Below are 20950 nucleotides of genomic sequence, written 5' to 3' on the forward strand. Positions count from 1 at the left end.
CATCTATCTCTGGTCAACCATGTCCCCATTCTTGTATAAGATTAGCATGGAGACCACTTCTACCAATAATCATGATATTCTGTGATTTACTGATGGGAATTGACACTTCTGGGCCCTATACCATTAGTGATTTTATCATCCAATGTTGGCTACTTGGTTCTTGTGTATGAACTTTGTCAGAATGGACCAATCAAAGCATTTATTGATCCAATGAAGTTGGGTCAGGTAGTAGATTGTGCAGAAAAGCTTTATTAAAATTATATCCACATCAAGTCATGATCCAAATAACTGAGATTGACCTCATCATCAAGCATTGCAACTTTGGTGATATTTAAAAAGAGGATGCTTTAGTATCCATGAATATTTATTGTATAACTTGAGATGTTCTAATATTCATGAATATTTATTTCATAGGATGGATCATCCTTCCCTACATACATACATATGTACTGATGTGTGTGTGTGTGTATATATATATATATATATATATATATATATATAGAGAGAGAGAGAGAGAGAGAGAGAGAGAGAGAGAGAGAGAGAAGGTTTGGCTTGTGCGGAGTGCTTTATTCGCCATGTAGATGCATGTATTTGTAACTCAGTATTAGTGTGTTTGGCTATCATTAAGTTTATTATTTAATTTGCAACATATATTTGGTTAACAAAGCTTTTTATTTATTATTTTCTATTATATTATTATATTTTCAAAGAATAATTAAAAAAAGAAAAAAATTGTACCCTATGTATCGTGCAAGGACTGGTATTAATGATGCTGATATAAATAATAGTAGTTTTTGCATAGAGACACTTGCGTAGAGCTCTGTGGACATAGATAATATGAGTTTCTGTACAACCATCATTAGAGCTTATTTTGCTTAATATGGTTTAATTTATGCAAAATTCGTCATTCATTGTGTGGATATCTATATCAATGACCAAAATTTTTGCACGGAGGCTTAGCTTGTGCTTTCTTCATTTATTAATAAACACTATTATTAGTGATAAGAGTTTTTCTCCATCATCATCAAAGTTCATTGCTTAATGTATAATAAAAATTTAGTTATTGATGCCTGTTATTTATTATATTTTTTTACATTGTTACAATGCATTTCAAAAATAGTTGAAATAATGAAAAAATACCACACTTTGTATATCGTACAAGGACTGATATTAATGATTATTAAAGTTTATTACTTAATGTGCAACTAAAATTTAGTTATTAAAATCTTCTATTTATTATAATTTATTTTTTTACTATATTATATTTTAAAAATACTTTAAAAAATAAAAAATATCTTATACCTTACACTGGATGCTAATTCTTATATATAATACAAACTCTTTTAAAGAACTACGAATGAAGTATTTATCATTCTCTATAACTCATTTTTTCATCTCATTTCTTATCCCATTTTCAAGACCATATTTGTGATATAGCTGAGTTTGTAAAATGTATGATCATTTATAAGGTTCAAAATCATCCACCAGAAGAAAAAAAAATTCAAAATACGCCGCAGGAGAATATGCAAGTTTTTTTAGAACAGTACGGTACCAGGTATCTCTCATTTTGATGATATTTGAAATCTTAATTGTTGGCCATAATATAAAAGTTTTGAATTTATTTGTTTAATAGCTTATTTATTTTGGATAAAACTTATCTTTCTTTAAAAAATAATTATTATGCATTATGTGTATAGTATTTTAATCTTTTCTCTACTACCTCCAACTCTGGAAAACAGGTCTCCTTCCCTACCCCTACATGCAAACTTTCACGTGAAACGCACGTGCAAAGTTTTAGTATTTGTAATTCCACGCGACCCCTTCCCTCCCTCGCAGCCTGCCTTCCCCGCGATCCCCAGCACTCTTCTCCCTCTCCCCGCATTCCTCCCTCCCCAATCGGAACCCATGTCTCCTCACCGCCTCTCCTCACCGATCCGATGCTCCTCCCCTGCTCCCTTATCTCCATCCACTTATTACCCTTCTCCGTTTTCGACCTCCGCTTCTACTCCCTTCCTCTCTCCTCATCTCATTTCCTTTCTCTCCCCGCCGTCCCCATTAATCTCCCCGCCTCCCCTTCCCGCCTCTCGCTGGACGCCTGCTTCCACCTCTCCTCCCTCCGTTCCTGCCCTTGAATTCTTAAGCTGAAGGTTACAGATTAGCCTGTTGTGATTTACCAAAGCCAGAAGCAGGGGACCCGCGTTGGTGGCGCCGCCTCCTCTCTGAACCAAATCAGTTTCCAGGTATTCGTGCCACCCCCTTCTCTCTTCTTCCTTCGCTTACCCTAACCCATTTTCTTGGCTTCTTTCCACCCCTTTTGATCAAGAATTCGGATCTTGGAGCCCAACATTGTTTCATCTTGGACGAGATGGATCTGTTCCACAGGGCGAGGCTGGTCCGGCTCCGTAGCCACCTCGACAAGTACCTGATGGCGGAGGACGACCAGGAGAACGTGTGCCAGGACCGCCGAGGCGCCTCCTACAACGCCCGGTGGGCGGTGGAGCTAGTGGAGGGGCCCCACCCCTTGGTGCGCCTCAAGAGCCGGCACGACCTCTACCTCACCGCCTCCAACGAGCCCTTCCTTCTCGGCTGCGCCGGCCGCAAGGTCATCCAGACCGCGCCCACCCGCCTCGACTCTTCCGTCGAGTGGGAGCCCATCCGCGAGGGCTTCCAGGTCATGCTCAAGACCCGCGACGGCCGCTTCCTCCAAGCCAACGGCGGCCTCCCACCGTGGCGCAACTCGGTCAGCCACTACCCCCCTCACTGCTCCATCGCCCCGACCTGGATCTTGTGGGACGTCCACATCCTTGATATAACAACCCCCTCGCCCTCCACCTCTCCCTCCGTAGCGTTGGATCTGCCGCCGGAGCCCGACAGGTGTTCTCAGTCCTCCAGGCCCTCCGATGTGTCCCTGAGACTGTCCAAAATAGAGGTATTGTAATTTTCTTAATTCTTAGTCGTTCTCGAAATTGCATTCGAATTTCTTTTTTCACATCTCAACTGTCCTTGGCTTTGCATTCTGGTGCGGTATTTCGAATTGTAACCGTTCTTGAATTTGCATTGCCTGCCCTTTTTTTGTACCCTAACTGTCCTTGAATTGACATTCATCATGCTGTTTTAATCTTAATTGTAGTTGAATTCACATCGTTCATGTTCTTGAATTGCATTTCTTGTCTTGTTCTAGGTCTTGAAATTTCCTGAATTCCATCATTTGTTCTATTTTGTTCTTTAGAATGCTCTTAAATAGGCTTTTATTATCTACTCTTAAATCTTGGATGTCCTTTCGTGGTCTTGATTTTGCAATGATTATATGATACTTATATCGTAGATGTGCTTCTGTTTGGAGTCTCTGATATGTAGACTCTTATGCTGGCAGTCATCTTCTTTTTGGGGCTCACTGCACAAGGTGGAGGGCCGTACCATCCACTACACTGTTGCAGATGATGATGGCAACTTGGACGAGAGCTTCGAGAGGTCTTCTTTCATTTTCAATAAGCTGGGTGTCAAGCAATTGACACAAAAATTGGAGGAGGAAACAAATCTCAGGGATATAATTGTCTGCCACCGGAATTCGTTGAATGGGCGGCTTTATCCTCTTCATCTGACGCTGCCACCTAATAATGCAGCAATGCATGTTGTGGTCGTCCGGGCATCATCAAGAGGTGAGTCTGTTCATTACTTGATTTGATCGGTGCTGCATATGGCTATACCCTTTCTTTTGTGTTCCCTAAGCTGTTGAATTAGAATTTATTCATTATAAATGCTCTCCATCTTCTTATTGAGATTGTTAAAAAATTGGGCTGCACATGCCTGTTATAACTATAAAAATACACTTGAAGCTTTCTATGCATATGCCGTTTTTCCCTATTAATTGGAGATTTTGATGACTTTCAGAGCAAGCATCTTTATCTGCTTCACATGGAACACTGATTCTGAGATGCTCTATTTCTTGGTTATTTCACGACCTATTCTCAGTACCTTTGATTATTTGCAAAGGAGTTAATGTACACTTGATTGGATACATATTTTGAACCTGTATGTTATTATTTCCATCTGGCATAAAGAATAGGCAGAATTGTAATTAATCTGATCTTGAGCATGGCTCAATTAAATTTGAGGCAAAGTTGAGATGTTCATAAAAATTGTTCTCGGAACCTGAGGTCTTTGATTACATTTGTAGCGAACGCAATCTTTACATCCCAATGTAACGGCTGGAATTCCTATTGGTTACTAAAAATTCAATCCATTAGATTGATATCTTTATTTTTCTCCTGAGAGAACACTAGCTTGATATTGTGGTTTCATTAGTATGTATATTCCTCTGCGTGCATATAAAATCCTAGGTTATTCGAGCTAAACATGAGTGAGCTAAGGAATTGACAAGATTGATTCATTTACTATTTGAGCAACCCCTTTTTGTGTCAAATATTGAGCTTAACATGAGCTCATTCATTTGACAGCCCAAAGATGGAGTTAAGCAGATAAGTATTGAGCTGTGCCCTTTTCAGAATTTTTATGATCTTTTTCAATTGAAAGAACAATGGCTGGCCAAGCATATAGGCCAGATTAATGTTAAGTTTAGTGATAGCAGATAATGATGATATAGAGGAAGATTCTGTTACCTGTTTGACTGTGTTCCTCTCTGTACTAACACTTTTATTGATTGGGGCTGCTTATTTATCACAAGATGATCTTATATTTCTGTTTCCAGTGGCGAGACCTTAGAAGAACCAAAAGTTTCCAGTTTGTTTTTCTGTACGTCTGAGTTGCATTATTATGTAAACTTTTTGGATATCTGCAAAAACCAATACTTGCTAGAAGAAACTCACAGGAAAACAATAAATTCCAATAGCCTGCTTTATGACAGACTACTCCCCTGCACTCTCTTTTCCTTACCATGTCAAAGCTAATACTTACTTCTAGGCAACATAAACTATGAAGGAATATGAATTTTCTTGATTGAACGATCTCCTGATTTGGATCTCCTTCATTACCAGTAAACAAACCGTTCACTGGTACCAGCTATATATGATGCTTATTTTTCAACTTTCCATCAGTGTAGTTAAACCAAAATCTCTTGTGGTTTCTTACTTGTTATTTTGGTCGTACTGCAGTGTCCCTTTACATTAATAAAGGACCTTTGAATAGATTGACCTTTTTCTGAAAAAATAGTTTCTTTTACATTATTTCTCTGAGACATTTTGAGCCTTTATATTGTCTGGAGCTACTCCTTGTGTTTGCTAAATGAGAAGAACTTCCTATTCTTAAATGCCCACTTTTAACATTGACATGAAGTCTATGCTCTGCAGTTCTGAGCATAGGACATAAATGAATTGTTCCAATAGTGGGAACATACTCGTACTCATTCAATCTAGTTTTGAAAAATTATCTTGTTTTCTATGAAGCTGGAATGACTTTCAAACTATTCATAAATTTATTATCCAGAAACCCTGTGTGCCCTTTTTCTAAGGTTCTGCACCACCACACATTGTTATTATTTTATTTTTTTCATTCTTTTCTGGATATTTTTGTTGACTTTATTGATGTAGGACAATAAGACTATGTGAGAAAGAAAATATTGTGGAGAACTTTTTCTACCTACTTTATGAGGTAGTCATCGTGTATATTTATGGTTGAGAATGTACAAGAGAATACAACTAGGATGATATAAAGATCAAAAGAAATAATAAATGGATCCCTAGGATCAATTCTAAATTTATGCTATTTTGAAATTCAAAATTTAAAATTCAAAATTCAGATTCAAAATTTAGAATTCAAAATTCGAAATTCGAAATTTCTAGAATCATGGATCTTTGATATGTGGCTTGATATGGGGTTGAGATGAAGATATTGCCAATACCACCCCTCCTGCGCGCAAGCTAAGGTGGGTACCACTAAGAGCTTGGGACGCAAATGTTGAAAGCGTTGGGAGACAAATCCTTTAATCAATATATCAGCAAGTTGGTCATTGGAGGAGATGAATTGGACATGAAGCTGCAACGAGCCATTCGCTCTCGAACAAAATAAAAATCAATTTCAATATGCTTGGCCTGAGCATGAAAGACGGAATTGGCAGTAAGATATATGACAAATAAATTATCACACCAAAGTATAGGGGCTTGAGAAAGTGAGATTTTCAATTTCTATAGTAAAGATTGAATCCAAATTAATTCAGCAGTAGCATTAGCAAGTCCTTTGTATTTGGATTCGGTACTTGAACGTGTCTCAATACGTTGCGTTTTAGCACTCCAAGATATGAGATGACGGCCAAGAAAAATATTAAAGCCACTTACAGAACATCGGTCATTAAGATCACTAGCCCAATTGGCGTCGGAATAGGCATGAAGAGAAGAGGATGAGCCTATTCCGATGCCAATTGTGACAGGCTTGGTAATTGGGCTGAATGTCCCATCATAATCAATACCCTCTTGTTGATTGAAGCCTTTAGCAACCAAAGGAGCTTTATAGCGCTCGATAGAGCCACTAGATCATCTTTTGATTTTAAACACTTATTTGCAGCCAATAACATGTTGTGAAGGAGAGAGTGGAACTAAAAGTCAGGTACCATTAGAGAGCAAGGCATTGTACTGATATGTCATCGCTTCACGTCATTGAGGATCATGTTAAGTTTGAGTGAAGCAGGTGGGCTCAGCAGGGATACTAGAAGCCACAAATGCCAAGGGATATTTTGCGCTAAAGCGACGTGGCTTGGGTGTGCCATCCTTGGAGCGTGTGACCATATGATGACCACCAATGTGAGAAGAAGAAGTCACTGGTTCAAGAGCAACAGATTCAACAGTGGCTATAGAACATTGGTCACATATCGTGGTTGGATCATTGTCATGTGTTTGTAAAGAGCTGGGCTGAGTTTGAGGACTTGGGGATGAAGATACGAGTGGATCAATGTGGGTTGATGTTGACGGATCATTGGGCTCGGGTGTAAGCCATGGTAAAGAAAAGACATTAAGAGGGCTATTGGTTGACTTGGGAGTGTTACTAGAAGAGTTCTGTGCATAAGAAAACACTCTCATCAAAAATAACATCATGAGATTTGAAAATATGCCCAGAAGAAGGATGACAGCACTGATACCTATGAAAATCTGTGGGATAACCAAGAAAGATGCATGGAAGAGAACGATATTCTAGTTTATTTTTATTATAGGAACGAAGACAGGAAAATCATAAGGAGCCAAAAACACGAAGAAAATTTATAATATGGCTATTTATTAAACAATTTTTTCCAAGGTGAAATAAAATGGAGTGCATGTGTGGGTAAACGATTAATGAGGAAATTAACTGTTTCAAAGGCCATATCCCAAATTTAGAAAGAAGATTAGATTGGGCAAGAAGAGCAAGGCCTACTTCTACAATATTGCGATGTTTGCACTCTGCAACCATATTTTGTTGGGAGGTGTGTGGGCATGAGATGACCAATTCCATGATCATTCAATTCTTGTTGAAACGGTTGCGATTAACACTCATGAGCACAATCAATTTGGAGAAATTTAATTTTACATTGTAAAATATTTTCAATGTGCAGCCGAAAAATACGGAGGACATGATAAATATCAAAACGATTTTTCAATGGATAACACCAGGAGAAACGATTATAATCATCTAAAAAATGTGTAACCCCAAATGCGACGTAATAGGAGAAGGCCCCCAAATATTAGTATACACAAATTCAATAGGAGAAGAAGATCTAGAATGAGAGTGTGGAAAGGGTAAAGAGCGACTCTTAATTGACATGTAGAGCAATTTGAAACTTTATTATTGTTATAAAAATTCAAACATGATTTATTAAGAATTCTAGAACAAAGGGGCATAGAAGCATGGCCAAGATGTTGATGCCAAAGAAATTGAGAAACACTAGTTGATGCAGCATATGCAGTAGAAGCCTTCTTGGTGACACTCCTAGGTAAAAAATAGTAAACTCTATCCTTAAATGTGCCCTTGAGGAGGGTTTGAGCAGAGGTGAGGTCCTTCACACAAAAATGGTCATAGGAAAACTTAAAATAACAGAAATTATCACGTGTAAATTGAGATATAGATAAAAGATTTTTGGTGATTTGAGGGACATGTAAAATATTTTTAAGTTGGAAAGGATGAGTAGAAGTGTGTAAAAGAGAGTGCAATGATTTTTATAGCCAAACCTGAACCATCTCCTATAGAAACCTGGTCACGACCATTGTAGTCGGAACTAAGATGAAGATTAGACAAATCTGAAGTCATGTGATGTGAGGCACATATGTCTGTGTACCATGTTGAATCATTCATGGCAGCAACATGTGCTTGTGGAGAAGTAGCTTGATATGATTAATCGAAGCGATGGTAACACTTCAAGGTCGTGTGCCTATATTTGCAGCATAATTGATAACGTACCTTATTTTGAGTTCAGCCATTAGTAGTATTTGGAGGTCTTAAGTCATGGCCCTTTTGGTGGTAAGATCCCTTTGGAGAAAAAATAGATGATCCATCATTAGAGAAATTATGCGTTGGCTGCTGGGGTCATTGTGGCGAACCTCGTTGGCTGCCTTTTTGTACATAATTTGTAGTGGGCGGAATCTCACCTGTAGCTAAATGAGTTTTGGAAGTCTAGAATCTCAGTCGGATATCATGTTGGAGAAGAATGCCATGTAGTTCTTCAAAAGTAGTGGCAATCCTCGTGGTAAGGAGTGTAGAGACACGATGTTCGTACTCCAGACCAAGGCCAAGCAAGATTTGATGGCCTAAATCGGCAGGGGATATTGGTCTATTAATTGCAGCTAACCAAGTTGTCGGATATCCTCTTTGCCTCCTGTTTATAATCCTCTATAGAGAACGAACCTTTGTTAAGAGCATAGAAATCCGTCATAAGAGTACTGTAACATGCTTCACTCTGGATGTCATAAAGCTGTTCAAGAGCAAGCCAAACATCTTGTGCTTGTGGTAATCCGACAGCATGAACCATCATCGCATTGGATATGTTGTTGAGGAGCCACGCCAGAGCGATTTTATCACGGAGAAACCATGACTCAAGCTGGATTAGAGATTGGCTTCTCTATTCTTTCATTATTTGAAGTTATGACAATCGTTGGAGGTGGAGGCGAGGTCGTGCCATCCATCTATAAGATCCCATAGTCGGTTGGCTGTTAAGAGAGGTTGGGTATGTGCCTTCCAGGTAATGAAATTATTTCTATTAAGTTGAACAACAATTGAAGGCAGAGTGATAGGTGTAGGCATGGAGTTGGAGGAGGATGCCATGGAGATAGCAAAGGTTAAAGGCTCTGATAGACTGATACCATGTGGAAAAATAAGAATATATGAAAAAAAATATTATGGAGAACTTTTTCTATCTATCTTATAAGGTAGTCATCATGCATATTTATAGTTGAGAATGTACAAGACATTACAACTAGGATGATACAAAGATAGAAAAAAATAATAAATGGATCTCTAGAATCAATCCTAAATTTATGCTATTTGAAATTCAAAATTCAGAATTCAAAATTCAAAATTCCTAGAATCTTGGATCCTCAATAAGTGGCTTGATATGGGGATGAGATGAAGATACAGCCAATAATTGAATTACGTCTAAAATGTTTATGATAAAAATTTATTCTTGAGCTTGATTTTTTAAATGATGTTTCACATTTAGGATTGATGCATTTTTCTTTCAACTTTATTTGGTTTGACTTACATCTTAATTTCTCCAGTGTTATGCCCAGCATTCTCCCATTTGAATAGACTACAAATTTGCCTAGGAGCAGGACCTTTTCTGTTGGCCTGCTATGAAGTGATTTTGTATTTGTGCATTGGCTCGATAGTTCAGCCAAGAAGGTTTTATAATGCTGGTGATGATATGCTGTAGTCCAAAATATATTGCTTTTGGAATAATGGCTGGTTTTAGGTGCCATTTTCGAGGATTAGAAAATATAATAGCTCTTAATCAAACTGGAGAAGTTTTACACCACCAATCATTTCTAAACTTGTAATGTTGGGATGGGATGAACAAATTTGTTGATAGAGTTGTTAGAATATGTTGCCTTTACATGAAAGGAAGTGGCTGCTTATAAGTCAACATGAAGTGGGAGCGACAGGTCAAGACTGCTATTAAGTCCTCTTGGGTTCGTCAAGTCAGTGTGGTAAGGAGTAAGTGAAAAAGACAAAAAACTTTCAGAGGGCCCAGCAGAGCACAAGCCTCCAGATTGGGGTTGAGGGCGGTGGGTGGGATGGGGTGGGGGGTGTTAACCTCCCACTCACTTTTGGGAGTTGAAACAGAGGTTGAACCATTGAAGCATATATTTGGAGGCTAATGGAATTATGGATGGGGGTGGTTTCCTTTGTGGCAAACCACTTCGGGGGGGTTCTTTGGACTGGTGAAGGGGAGCTGTCTCAGGCCCTTTGTGACTTGCTGTATTTTGATATTTTTGGATATATATTTATACTAGAATTGTATGAGTCGTCCAGTGTAGCACAAAAAAAAAAGTGTACATTTCGAAATGACAACGTTAAAGATTTTTTTTATACATGGTCATGATTATTCAGGACTATGTTCCATTGTTCTTTTGCTCTTGAAAATAGCTACCACCAACATTATAGGGGCATTTGTGCCATAAGGCCCAGGGTAAGACAGCATGTCTTTCATTTTTTTAAGGAGCTGAGCTGGACATATGCATTGAGCAAAAATTGCTTTCTTCGCTCTCATCCCTTGACTCGCTAAACTGCAAAGTTGGACCTCCCTAACTGGATTGCCCTTTTCTCATAGAAAGATTTGGCAAAGAACTTTTTGAGTTTTCAGATCAAACAAAATCAAAGTACACTTCAAAGATGGAAATTCAAAATATACCTGCATGCATACGTACATATGTACGTACATACATACATGCATGCATACACGTACATATACACATACATATGTATACCTACATACATACATACACATACATACGTTCATAGGAACTTTTCAACTGCTAGATGGGATTCTGCTTATAAGAGAATCTTAAAGAGGCAGACATATCAACATCGATAAAATTCCTGTACTCCTTTGACTATTTATTGAGATACATTCTACAAGTATCATCAGCGCTATGTGACACTAGTGCACTCCAAAATCAGCCATATTTTGCTGCTTAATTAGTTATCAGAAAAAACGCAGCAACATATGGTTACTTATTCTCCTTACAAACTAGATTAGACCTGATTATAAACTTTTATGCTCTTGAAATGTTTGCTATGTTGTATTGAGATGCATACCAATTGCTTTGTCTTTGTTCGCTTGCACTTTGCTGTTGCATTTGTTTAGTGAATGAAGCATCCTATTCAAATCTCAGTTACAGACTTTTTGTAATTGTGTAGGTATTGCGCTGCATATGATTGAGCTGACTTATGACTTGGTTTGATTTGAATTCTAGATTTCATTTCTATAAATACTTGTTAAGAAATTTCTAACCTTTCCAGTGGCAAGGACTTTTGCTGACGAATTAAATTAAATCCATAAAGTTGAAGTAATATGCTCTTGTTCCAGACTTCATACCCTTCCATATACATACAGAGGCTTGTTGGATGCTATGTTCAATAATTCTTTTCAAATTGACCTGGACCTCATTGCCATTTATTCTCCTTGGTTATTGAATATCTGCTCCAAAGAGTTGGTGGACGGTGGTTATGTCATTAGCATGGAAGTTTTGTTGGATCAATGTATAAAAATACGTTGAAAGACAAATTTCTCCCCTTGCCAACCTATACTTGATGCGAGACTTACTGTGGATAGCAAAGCAACCACTTGTCTTGGAATATTTCAATTAGTAATTAGATGTAAAGAATCTCATGTTCTGGTATTTGATCTTTATCGTTGCCCTTGATGTGTTTTTCCTCGGAATCCTTTTTTTTTTTTGTCATAGATTGGTGGAAGTATATTGATTGTGATAGCTTTCTAGGTGGACTGTGAAAAAGCTTGAGCTTTGGGCAAAACCCTGCTTTTGAATGTGCTAAATATGAACTATGAAGGCATCTCATGCTTGACAGGGTTTATGTTCTTTGTTTCTGGCAAGTTGTTTATGATCCAGTCTTTTTTTGGACATTGGCCTGGACAGTTTTGGGCAGTAGTTGTCATTGGCCCCTCCTATGGTCCTAGGAATTTTCTACATCTCTTTGGGTTATCAACTTTGATGCATGGCTACAATGAACATGAAAGCATGAATTTTTACAGACCTGGGCTATACTGATTAGTGCCATTTATATGCGTCGTAAAGCCGGGCGTCGTATCATATTTAAGATTCACTTTCATACTCAAGCCTTGCGAAATGGTTGAAAGCAATGTTTTACATAAAATTATGGTGGACGTTGTGCCTTTAGAGCTCCATTTAGAGTAGCGACACCAATTGGGAATTAGGACCTTTGCCTTCAGCATTATGTAGAATGTCAGAGCATATGAAACTGCTTGCTACCATCTTTCAGGAGAAGGATGAACTGAGTAAACAGTAATGTATAAGCTGACAAGGGATGGCCTAACAGGCAGCCAAGTTTGAAATAAGAATTAATCAAGGATGGTAGGTATATACACTTATGGAAGACAGTGATATGGAAACAGTTGTGGATAAAGTTATATGGAATGTTAATCAGGATTAGAAGAGAGCATGTTATTTTCTGAACAGAGCATGTTATTTATTAGTGCAATTGCCCGACAACAAACATATACACCATAAACATGGTGTGGAGCACTACAACATACACATGCTTGCAAGTAATACCAGGATAGAGGCAACGAATACATACAGCACACACATGCTTGCACATGCAGGCACGCATCATGAACATACACGCTAGCAGTTTTAGTCATGCATTGAAGGTTGCAGATGCCAACAAAGAACGAATTCTATTTGGGAAATCTGATTAGATGATAAAAGTGGACCACCAAAGAGAACATTGATGGTAGTTGTGAACGAGTATTTGAGATTGGTGTGAACAAATTACAAGCCCTGATTTTTAGGGCTCGTGGGTTGGCCCGGACTGGCCAGGCCCAGCCCGACAGTGGCTAGCCCCACCCTTGGGTTTGTGGGCTGGCCCGAAGAGGCCAGGCCCAAGCCCACTATGCCTTATGGCACGATGCAGAGGAGACTCCGATCCTCCTCCAATTCTGGCAGAGATTTTGCTTATTTAGCTCCTTCTCTATTGAAAGCCGTCCACAATGAGTCTAAGAATCGTCGCCAATCTCAACGACCCTTCTCCAAGTCTTCTCCTCGATTCATCGTCGGGAAGAGTTACCGAGAAGCCTCGCCAGTTTGAGGTATGAGTTCTTCATCTCCTCCTCTTTCTTTATTTGAGTTTTGGGCTTTTATTTTCTTGGATATGAGCCGACAATCACTGGAGCTTCATCCGAAATAGTGCAACTCGGTTTCGGCTATGATTAGCCACCGCCGGCTGTTAGGTTTGGCTGGGGTTACGACCACCTGAGGCTGCCGTCGGGTGGGCAGCTGGGCCATCGCGGCTGCCACCTATTGCTGGCGAGGGGGAAGGAAGAAGAGAGATGGAAAGAAGGATTCTTTCCTCTTCTTTGTTTTCTCTCTACTTTCTCTCTTTAGAATATCTATGGAACCCAGAATCAGGTCATGTTGACCTGATCTACGAACCCGAGTTGGCCCTCGGAAAGAAGCCTTGAACTGCTTTAGTGCCCAAGCCACCTATTGGACCGAACACTCCGATTTTATTAAATGTCCCTGAAACTCCATTAATGTACCATGTTGATTGATCTTGGTCATGATTGAAGCCAATTTATTGAGCGAAGCATCTAGATCAGACCCACACGAAATCACTATATGCTCGGTCAAGTCTTCTTGAATTATTTGTTTAAAGTTATTAATTAAAAATTAATTTTGTTGTTAATATGTCAAATAGATCTTGCAGAGTTGCCTGGTAAAGTCTGATAGTTTAAGACAAAAGAAATAAGTAAATTTTATACTTCTTATTATTTTTCAAATTATCATGTTTTTCTTGCATAAGATTCACTTGTAGAAATGTCATATTTTCTTAAAATTATGCATCAACATATGTGTTAAGAAAATCATGCTTTATTATAAAAAATTATTCCATGAATGTTTTAATGAAATAGCTTTGTTATGAAATATGAATCTAATTATCCCATTAGTATTTTTCATCTATTTATGTGTATACTTTAAGAAAAAAAGATATAAGTATTTGAAAGGCTCTCAAAAAGCTATGTACGACCCTTGCCAGCGGGTATAATAATTGGTAACGGCTCTTGCCAGCGGATATAATAGTTGGTAATGACCCTTGCCAGCGAGTATGATAGTTGGTAACGATCCTCGCTAGCAGCCTAGCAGGTATAATAGTTAGTAATGACCCTCACTAGCGAGTATAATAGTTGGTAATGGCCCAGCCAGTGAATATAATATTGGCAAACCGTGACTTGCAGTTGATTATGGCCCTATCAGAGGTATAAAGTGACCGTAGCATGAATATCTGAGTAATGTTTTAATCCATAATATGGTTAAATGACATTAAGAATGATTTATGATTTTTTTTTGCTATATAAACTTGGAATTATGTTTTCGGAAAAGATGGGTGATTTAGGCATGTATGATTAGCTTTATAATTTGTTTTAATATACTGTACTATAAAATATTTTATTTTGGCAATAACTGTTATTTTTCTTAAATAATGCCTTAATATGAAAAAACTTATGCTTGATCCGATAAAGTAATAAAATATCAATTTACTGAGCTGTGTCGCTCATATATCTCTATTTGTATTTTTTTTTAGGTGAATAAGGTCAGTAAGGATAAAGGATGATCTAGGCTCGGAGTTCGTCCTAGCAAGCTTGGCGAATTATATAGCAAAACTTTAGTTCTTTAGGTGCTTATAAATTTGTAGCTTAGTAATATTCTAAATATTGAGGCTTATGTGTTGGTATTTATATTTGATATAAATACGCTGAACCAATATTGATTGCATTTAATAAACAATAAAATTAAATCTTTATTTATTATATTTTTTTTGAGATGAATTTGAAAGTTAAGATGATGAATTTGAAATTTTAAATAAATTGTTTGGCTTTATGTTATCGAGGGTTTATCCTTCAGTGGCATGTCCATGTGATGTTTCAGATCTAGGGCATGACAAATTATGCTCCGGATCTGGGTGTGACACGAGGTTATTTGCACGAACAAATTACAAGGTTGACTCATAAAAGATTTTGTTGGCTACAGGAAATAGTCTTCGAAAGGGGTGACGAGTACCGGACAACTTAATGCTGCAGATTGAACACCCCTGCATAGTTATCAATAGCTAGGATTGGATACAAGGTTATCATGCATTTCTTCTTTTTGTTTGCTAATTCTTGGTTTTACACATAATTTTTACATACATACATAGATGTATGTATTCTACTGTGATGCCTTCTCGGTATCGACAAGTTGCATTTGAATGAAAGCCTTTTGCCTGACCTGTTGGAACTGACAGTGTATTGAGTGGTTTGAGGGTAGATCCGAACATCCCTCAAATCAAGTGGTACACCAAGGTGCCACCCATAAAGTGGGTTAAAGGGCGACTCCCGTATTGTCGACCATTTGAAAAATAAAAAGAGAGGAATGAAGAGATAATAAATTGTTAAAGGGTTTTACATTAGATCGACCAATTTGCACTTTTTTGAGCTAGATATTCATTCTAGCTAGGTAATTTTCTTCCCTATGTCCTTGGTTAATTGCACAGTAATTTGACCACTAACATTAGCAAAATTAGGGGTAAACTTCATTAAAAATTGATATTAAAAATTGTTCGTTCATTGGACAGGATAAAAATTAACAAGTTTTGAATATTTGTGGCTGATCCCAAACCTATACCAAAATTTGTGTAAATGTAAAAATAACCTGAAAAATTACTATTTATTTAGGATAATTTTTGAATATGTTGTCGAGAAGGAGCGTATCTACAATTCGACTGGAGTAACATTTTTTGAGTTATTAATTATTAACAAATAATTTTCTTGAAATTATTAATTTTAAGAAAAGGTAGCGTGTCTGCATCCATAATGTGCCCATGCTGCTGATATTTGATTCGTAATTAGTAGTATTCAGCCATCCATAAGTTTTACTCGAGCGAAGGCTGACAAGAACACCTCCCTCATTTGAACACACTTTTGACATTATTTTAAAATTTATATTTATAAAAATATTTATAAAATAATATGTTAAAAGTCACCGTGAAGGAATGACATGGTCGATTAGCTAACAACATCCGATGATCCGGATCGGTCTGCTCCAGCCAATCAAACTAATTAACTTATGAAATAAGAATCAGACTATAGTATAGATAATACATTAGGGACTAATGATTATAGATTCTAACGGTGCTCGGCAATGGTCAGGATAATGCTTATGCGCTGCATGGTTACAAGTGGAGTTCAAGACTCTCTAGGTAAGGCTTATGCACTGCATGACCATGAGCGGGGTTCAAGACTCTCTTTCCATCCATTAAAGAGGGTGCGATCCTTCTCTAAGGTCCATAGATCCAATTAAAGAGAGAGAAAGAGAGGAAAAGAAAACAAAAAAAGAGAGAGGAAAGGGAAAGGGGAGAGAGAGAGAGCCAGGGGTCTATCATCCCATCCTCTGAATCTCTCTTCCCCAAAATCCTTGGCCCAACTAGAGAGAGAAGAGAGAGAAGAGTAAAGAGAGGAGAGAGAAAGCCTTCATCCTCTTCTCAAAATAGGGGAGGCTCTCTCTTTCTCTCTCCTCAAACCGAGTCATGGAAGAGCTGATGGACGGCGGCTTATAGCAGCCTCCAGTGATGGCAACGGCGACGGCCTTGAGCAATGAGTCATTGTAGGCGGTGGTCAGCAAAAACCAAGAAAGAAGAAGAAAATAGAAAATGCCCTATTCATGTTATTCTGGCAGCTCGCCGACCCAAATCAAACGGCGGCAACGGCTATGGAGCCGGAAAACCTAGAGGAAGAAGAGGCTTGACCCATTACTTTAGTCCGACGAAGCTTTGTGGATGATTGGACCATCCTTTCCGATGGAATTCCGAGGAATAGCTTGGTAATGGTTCGAAAATCAGCAGTGCTTGTGTGTGTGATTTCAATGGTGGAGTCCATAGGAGGAGGTAGATGCTCCTTTGTAGACGAGATCCTAGGATTTTAGCCCATCTTTGGCTCTCCCTAGGACTCTGGGAGTCCACCAGAATTGGGGGAGGAGGAAGACTCCTAACTGGAGTCTTCTTCTTCTCGGCCCACACGTGCAGCACATGCTTAAACCCAACGGCCTGGCCACTTAGGCCAGCCCATTAGCCCAAAAGAGTTGGGCTATCTCCAAGCCCACCTCACATTTTATTGATTAATGTGAAAGGGGCAGATAACAGTCCTAATTGCGAGAGCAAAGCAAGCCTAGCATATGCTCTCTGTTTGTGTTAGTGAAGTCCTCTTTTTTTGAATCAAATTATTCTTCTAGCTAAAAGAGAAGTTGTAAGTTATCTACTATTCTACATAGGTCACACTCCTTATTTAAGTTGAACTCCTCTTCTAGCTAGAAGAGAATAAAAACTTTGCTCCTTTTGTGCTAGTAAAGTCGGGATCAAATCAAGTTTGATTCCTCTTCCTATTCTAATTAACTAAAATAAATTACCAAAAAAATAAAATAATATCCAAGTTGGGTGGAAGTTAGACCTTGACTCCTATATGAACTTTGCTTCAATCACATCACTATATTTTTTTCTGGATTAAAACTTATGGCTTCACAAATTTTTGGTATATGATTTGAGTCTTGGATTAACAGATTTTGCTTCTGAAGCTCGTCTAAACCTATTTAGAATTGCAAGATTGGTCCATGGCAGGTCATATGATCCTTTTGGATTAGAGCTCTTCTTGTTTGAGAAAATTAGCTCCTGTAAGGGTAACACTTGCTTTCTCATCCAATGACCAAGCCTCTTAATTTTCTAATTTCAATTCATGATCAGTTTCGAAGTATCCACCTCTTTCAATATCAACAAAACAAAGTTCTCATCATCCCCGGATGTTAGAGATAATTTGTGATAGGAGATGCAGGTATTGAATCCAAAGGTAGAAGTCGAGCCAAAAGCTCTGGGAGTTGTGTGACTTGCTCCTCCAATTGAGTGAGACAGTATTTCATATCATCATGCACCGTGATAGAAGCCATCCTCTTCTTTGTCCGTTGATGTACTTCAAAGTCCATTGATATACTTCAAAGTACCAAAAGCTTCTTCTAGTAAATTATATTCTGTCAAGTCCTTCTAGTAAGTTATATTCTGACCAGTCCCTCTATGGATTCATCAATTATGGAGGGATAGTCTGCCTTAGCACCGGCACTCTGGAAGGAAATTAGTCCTGAAAAAAAATAATCAAGATTTTCATATGGCTAGCTATCAAAAAGCTGAACACGGGAAGATTAAAATGGTTGGAGTGCTCTCTTCTGTTATCCTTTATGCAAGGCTGGACCTGAAATATTTGATCATCTACTCTTGAATGCAATTTCTCAATTACGATCTGGACCATTAGTCAAAAAGTTGGAGTGAAATGGAACAATGGAGGATCAACATTCAACTCCTCTGGCTGGAATGAGGTTTTCTTCCTGCCTGGGGTCCCTTTGGTCTTAGCAATCTCCTGGAGTACTTGTACTGAAACAAACTGTTACACAATAAGAGGTGAATGAGAAAATAAGCTCTAAAATGACCCACTTGAAAGGTTGCTTCTTAGAAGCTGTGTGTCTCTTCAAAAGAGTTGCATCAAAAGAGATACATCTATTCATTTATATGGATGCATCTTTTTATTGCATCTATTCATTTATATGAATGCATCTTTTTATTTGAAAGACATGATTGTTAGCATGAAAGACGTGACTCTTCGTAGAGATGTATCTATTCATTTGAATAGAAAAGATATATCTCTTCTTTATGTCTGTTCTGGAAAGTCACCATGAACTCTATAAATAAAGCCTTCCCAACCATTTTACACACCGAATTTTTCAACTCATCTAGTTTTCTCATTCTAGAGTTCTTAGAGAGCATTGGTGAGTTCATTCAAAGAGAGTCCAAAAACTCAATTTTTGGTTCATTGTACAAACAAATTGGTGTTCTTCTTTTGTTTATAAAGATCATTGTATCTTGGGAGGCAGACGCTCAAGAGATCCAAAGCACCTATGTGGAGGGCAAAATCTATCTTAAGGACATAGTGTCAAACATGTTGGGGCCAAAACAGATATTGTGGAATAAACTACGCCAAATTCCAAATCAACTAAAAGCAATATTCATACATGCAATATATCAAACACCTGGAGAGCAAAAGGAAACACACCAAATTTATGTGGAAAAACCCTCGAGTGTAGAGGAAAAAAACTACGAGACAAATCTGATCAATCTACTATAATGGATATAGAGTTTACAATACTCAAATTTATGCCCAAAAACTTGAGTTCTCAATAAATTGAAAAAACTCCAATATTACCTCTCTAAGAGTAACAATGATATTACCCAAACCATCACAATGTGATGAACCTAAGAATGTAATGAGATCCCTAACAATGAATACTGCAACTCTTTATAGCATCCAATATAACTCATAGATAGAAATCCAATTTGTTAAGTCTCCATGTGAAAACCACACCAAAAAAATAAGAAGAAAAAAAAACCGTTTCTTCCGTACAGCGTGCAAAACTAATGCTGCAAGTTGTGCCCTCTTTCTCTCTATGTCATTGTACCTCTTGGCTCTCTCTCTCCTTTTTGTGTTTTTATTCTTTCCGCCACTTACTGTTCTCTCTTTGTTTTTTTTTTATGTGCCGCAGCCACCTCTTAGTTCACGCGCCTCTTCTTTTTTTCGCGCGCACACCTATATGGTCCTCCAAAGAAAGCAAGGATAAAGCCCTAACGGGCTATATGGGCCTCCCAAGAGTGGGCTAGACCCACTTACAATCTCCTCCTATATCTCACAGAGGAAGGAGATTGTACTCTAACTTGCTAGTTAGAATCCATGTCGGCCAATCTGGCACAAAGTTTCAGCTTCTCTTTGGTCACAATTTTTGTCATCATATCAGCTATGTTCTTCTCAGTACGAATCTTCTGTTGTAGTACTAACTGCTCTGCAACTACTTGGCATAGCCAATAGTATCTCATATCTATGTGCTTCGTGCGTGAATGATATGTAGCATTCTTGCTCAAGTCAAATGCACTTTGACTGTCACAATGAACTATATACTCATCTTGCTTCAAACCCAAATCTTGAAAAAACCGTCTTATCCAAAGCATCTTTTTTCCTGCTTCAATAGCTGCAATATACTCAGCCTCAATGGTAGATAAGGCAACACACTTCTGTAGTTTCTATTGTCAAGATACAACTCCTATTGCAAAAGTAAACAAGTATCCTGAAGTTGATTTCCTTCCATCAAGGTCATCTGCCATATCTGCATCTGTATATCCCTCCAAAATTGGTTTTGAGCCTCCAAAAGTCAAGCACATTTTGGAGCTACCTCTCAAGCATTTGAAGATTCACTTCACTGCTTGCTAGTGATCTTTGCCAGGATTAACAAAGAACTTGCTAACAACTCCAACAGTTTGAGCAATGTCTGAGCGTGTGTAAACCATAGCATACATCAAACTCCCGACTGCAAAAGAGTATGAAACTACTGTCATGCTATCTTTTCTTCCTTGATAGAAGGGCAAGTCTTCTTACTCAGTCTGAAGTGACCGCCAAGAGGTGCACTGACTAGTTTAGGCTGCTTTATGTTAAACCTTTCCAGTACTCGCTCAATATATTTCTTCTATGATAACCACAGCTTCTTGGCTTTTCTGTCACGAAAAATCTGCATACCCAAAATATGTTATAATGCACCAAGGTCTTTAATGTCAAAGGACCTGGACAATTCTGCCTTCATACTGCTAAATATCTTGTCCTACTATCAAGTTGTCTTCTACATATAACAGAAGAATAATGAATTTACCATCAGAGAATTTT

General features: G+C 38.1%; 1 protein-coding gene across 2 annotated transcripts; it reads left to right on the forward strand.

The window, feature by feature from the left end:
- Window positions 1-112: 112 nt before the first annotated feature.
- LOC103721972 (uncharacterized) lies at window positions 113-11850 on the forward strand. 2 transcript variants are annotated; one of them, XM_039134528.3, is made up of 4 exons: window positions 113-2240; window positions 2324-2929; window positions 3374-3659; window positions 3892-11850. In XM_039134528.3, the coding sequence occupies exons 2-4, from the start codon at window positions 2366-2368 to the stop codon at window positions 4026-4028; spliced, it is 987 nt and encodes a 328-aa protein (XP_038990456.1). In that variant the 5' UTR covers window positions 113-2240; window positions 2324-2365; the 3' UTR covers window positions 4029-11850. The 2 variants fall into 2 exon arrangements, with proteins under 2 accessions (XP_038990456.1, XP_038990458.1); XM_039134530.3 differs by having other exon boundaries at window positions 113-2929; window positions 11437-11850.
- Window positions 11851-20950: the final 9100 nt, after the last annotated feature.

Source organism: Phoenix dactylifera, chromosome 1, assembly GCF_051530095.1.
Source record: "Phoenix dactylifera cultivar Ajwa chromosome 1, Ajwa_hap1_PhDact_Kaust_v1.1, whole genome shotgun sequence".
In the NCBI taxonomy this organism is placed as follows: Eukaryota; Viridiplantae; Streptophyta; class Magnoliopsida; order Arecales; family Arecaceae; genus Phoenix; species Phoenix dactylifera.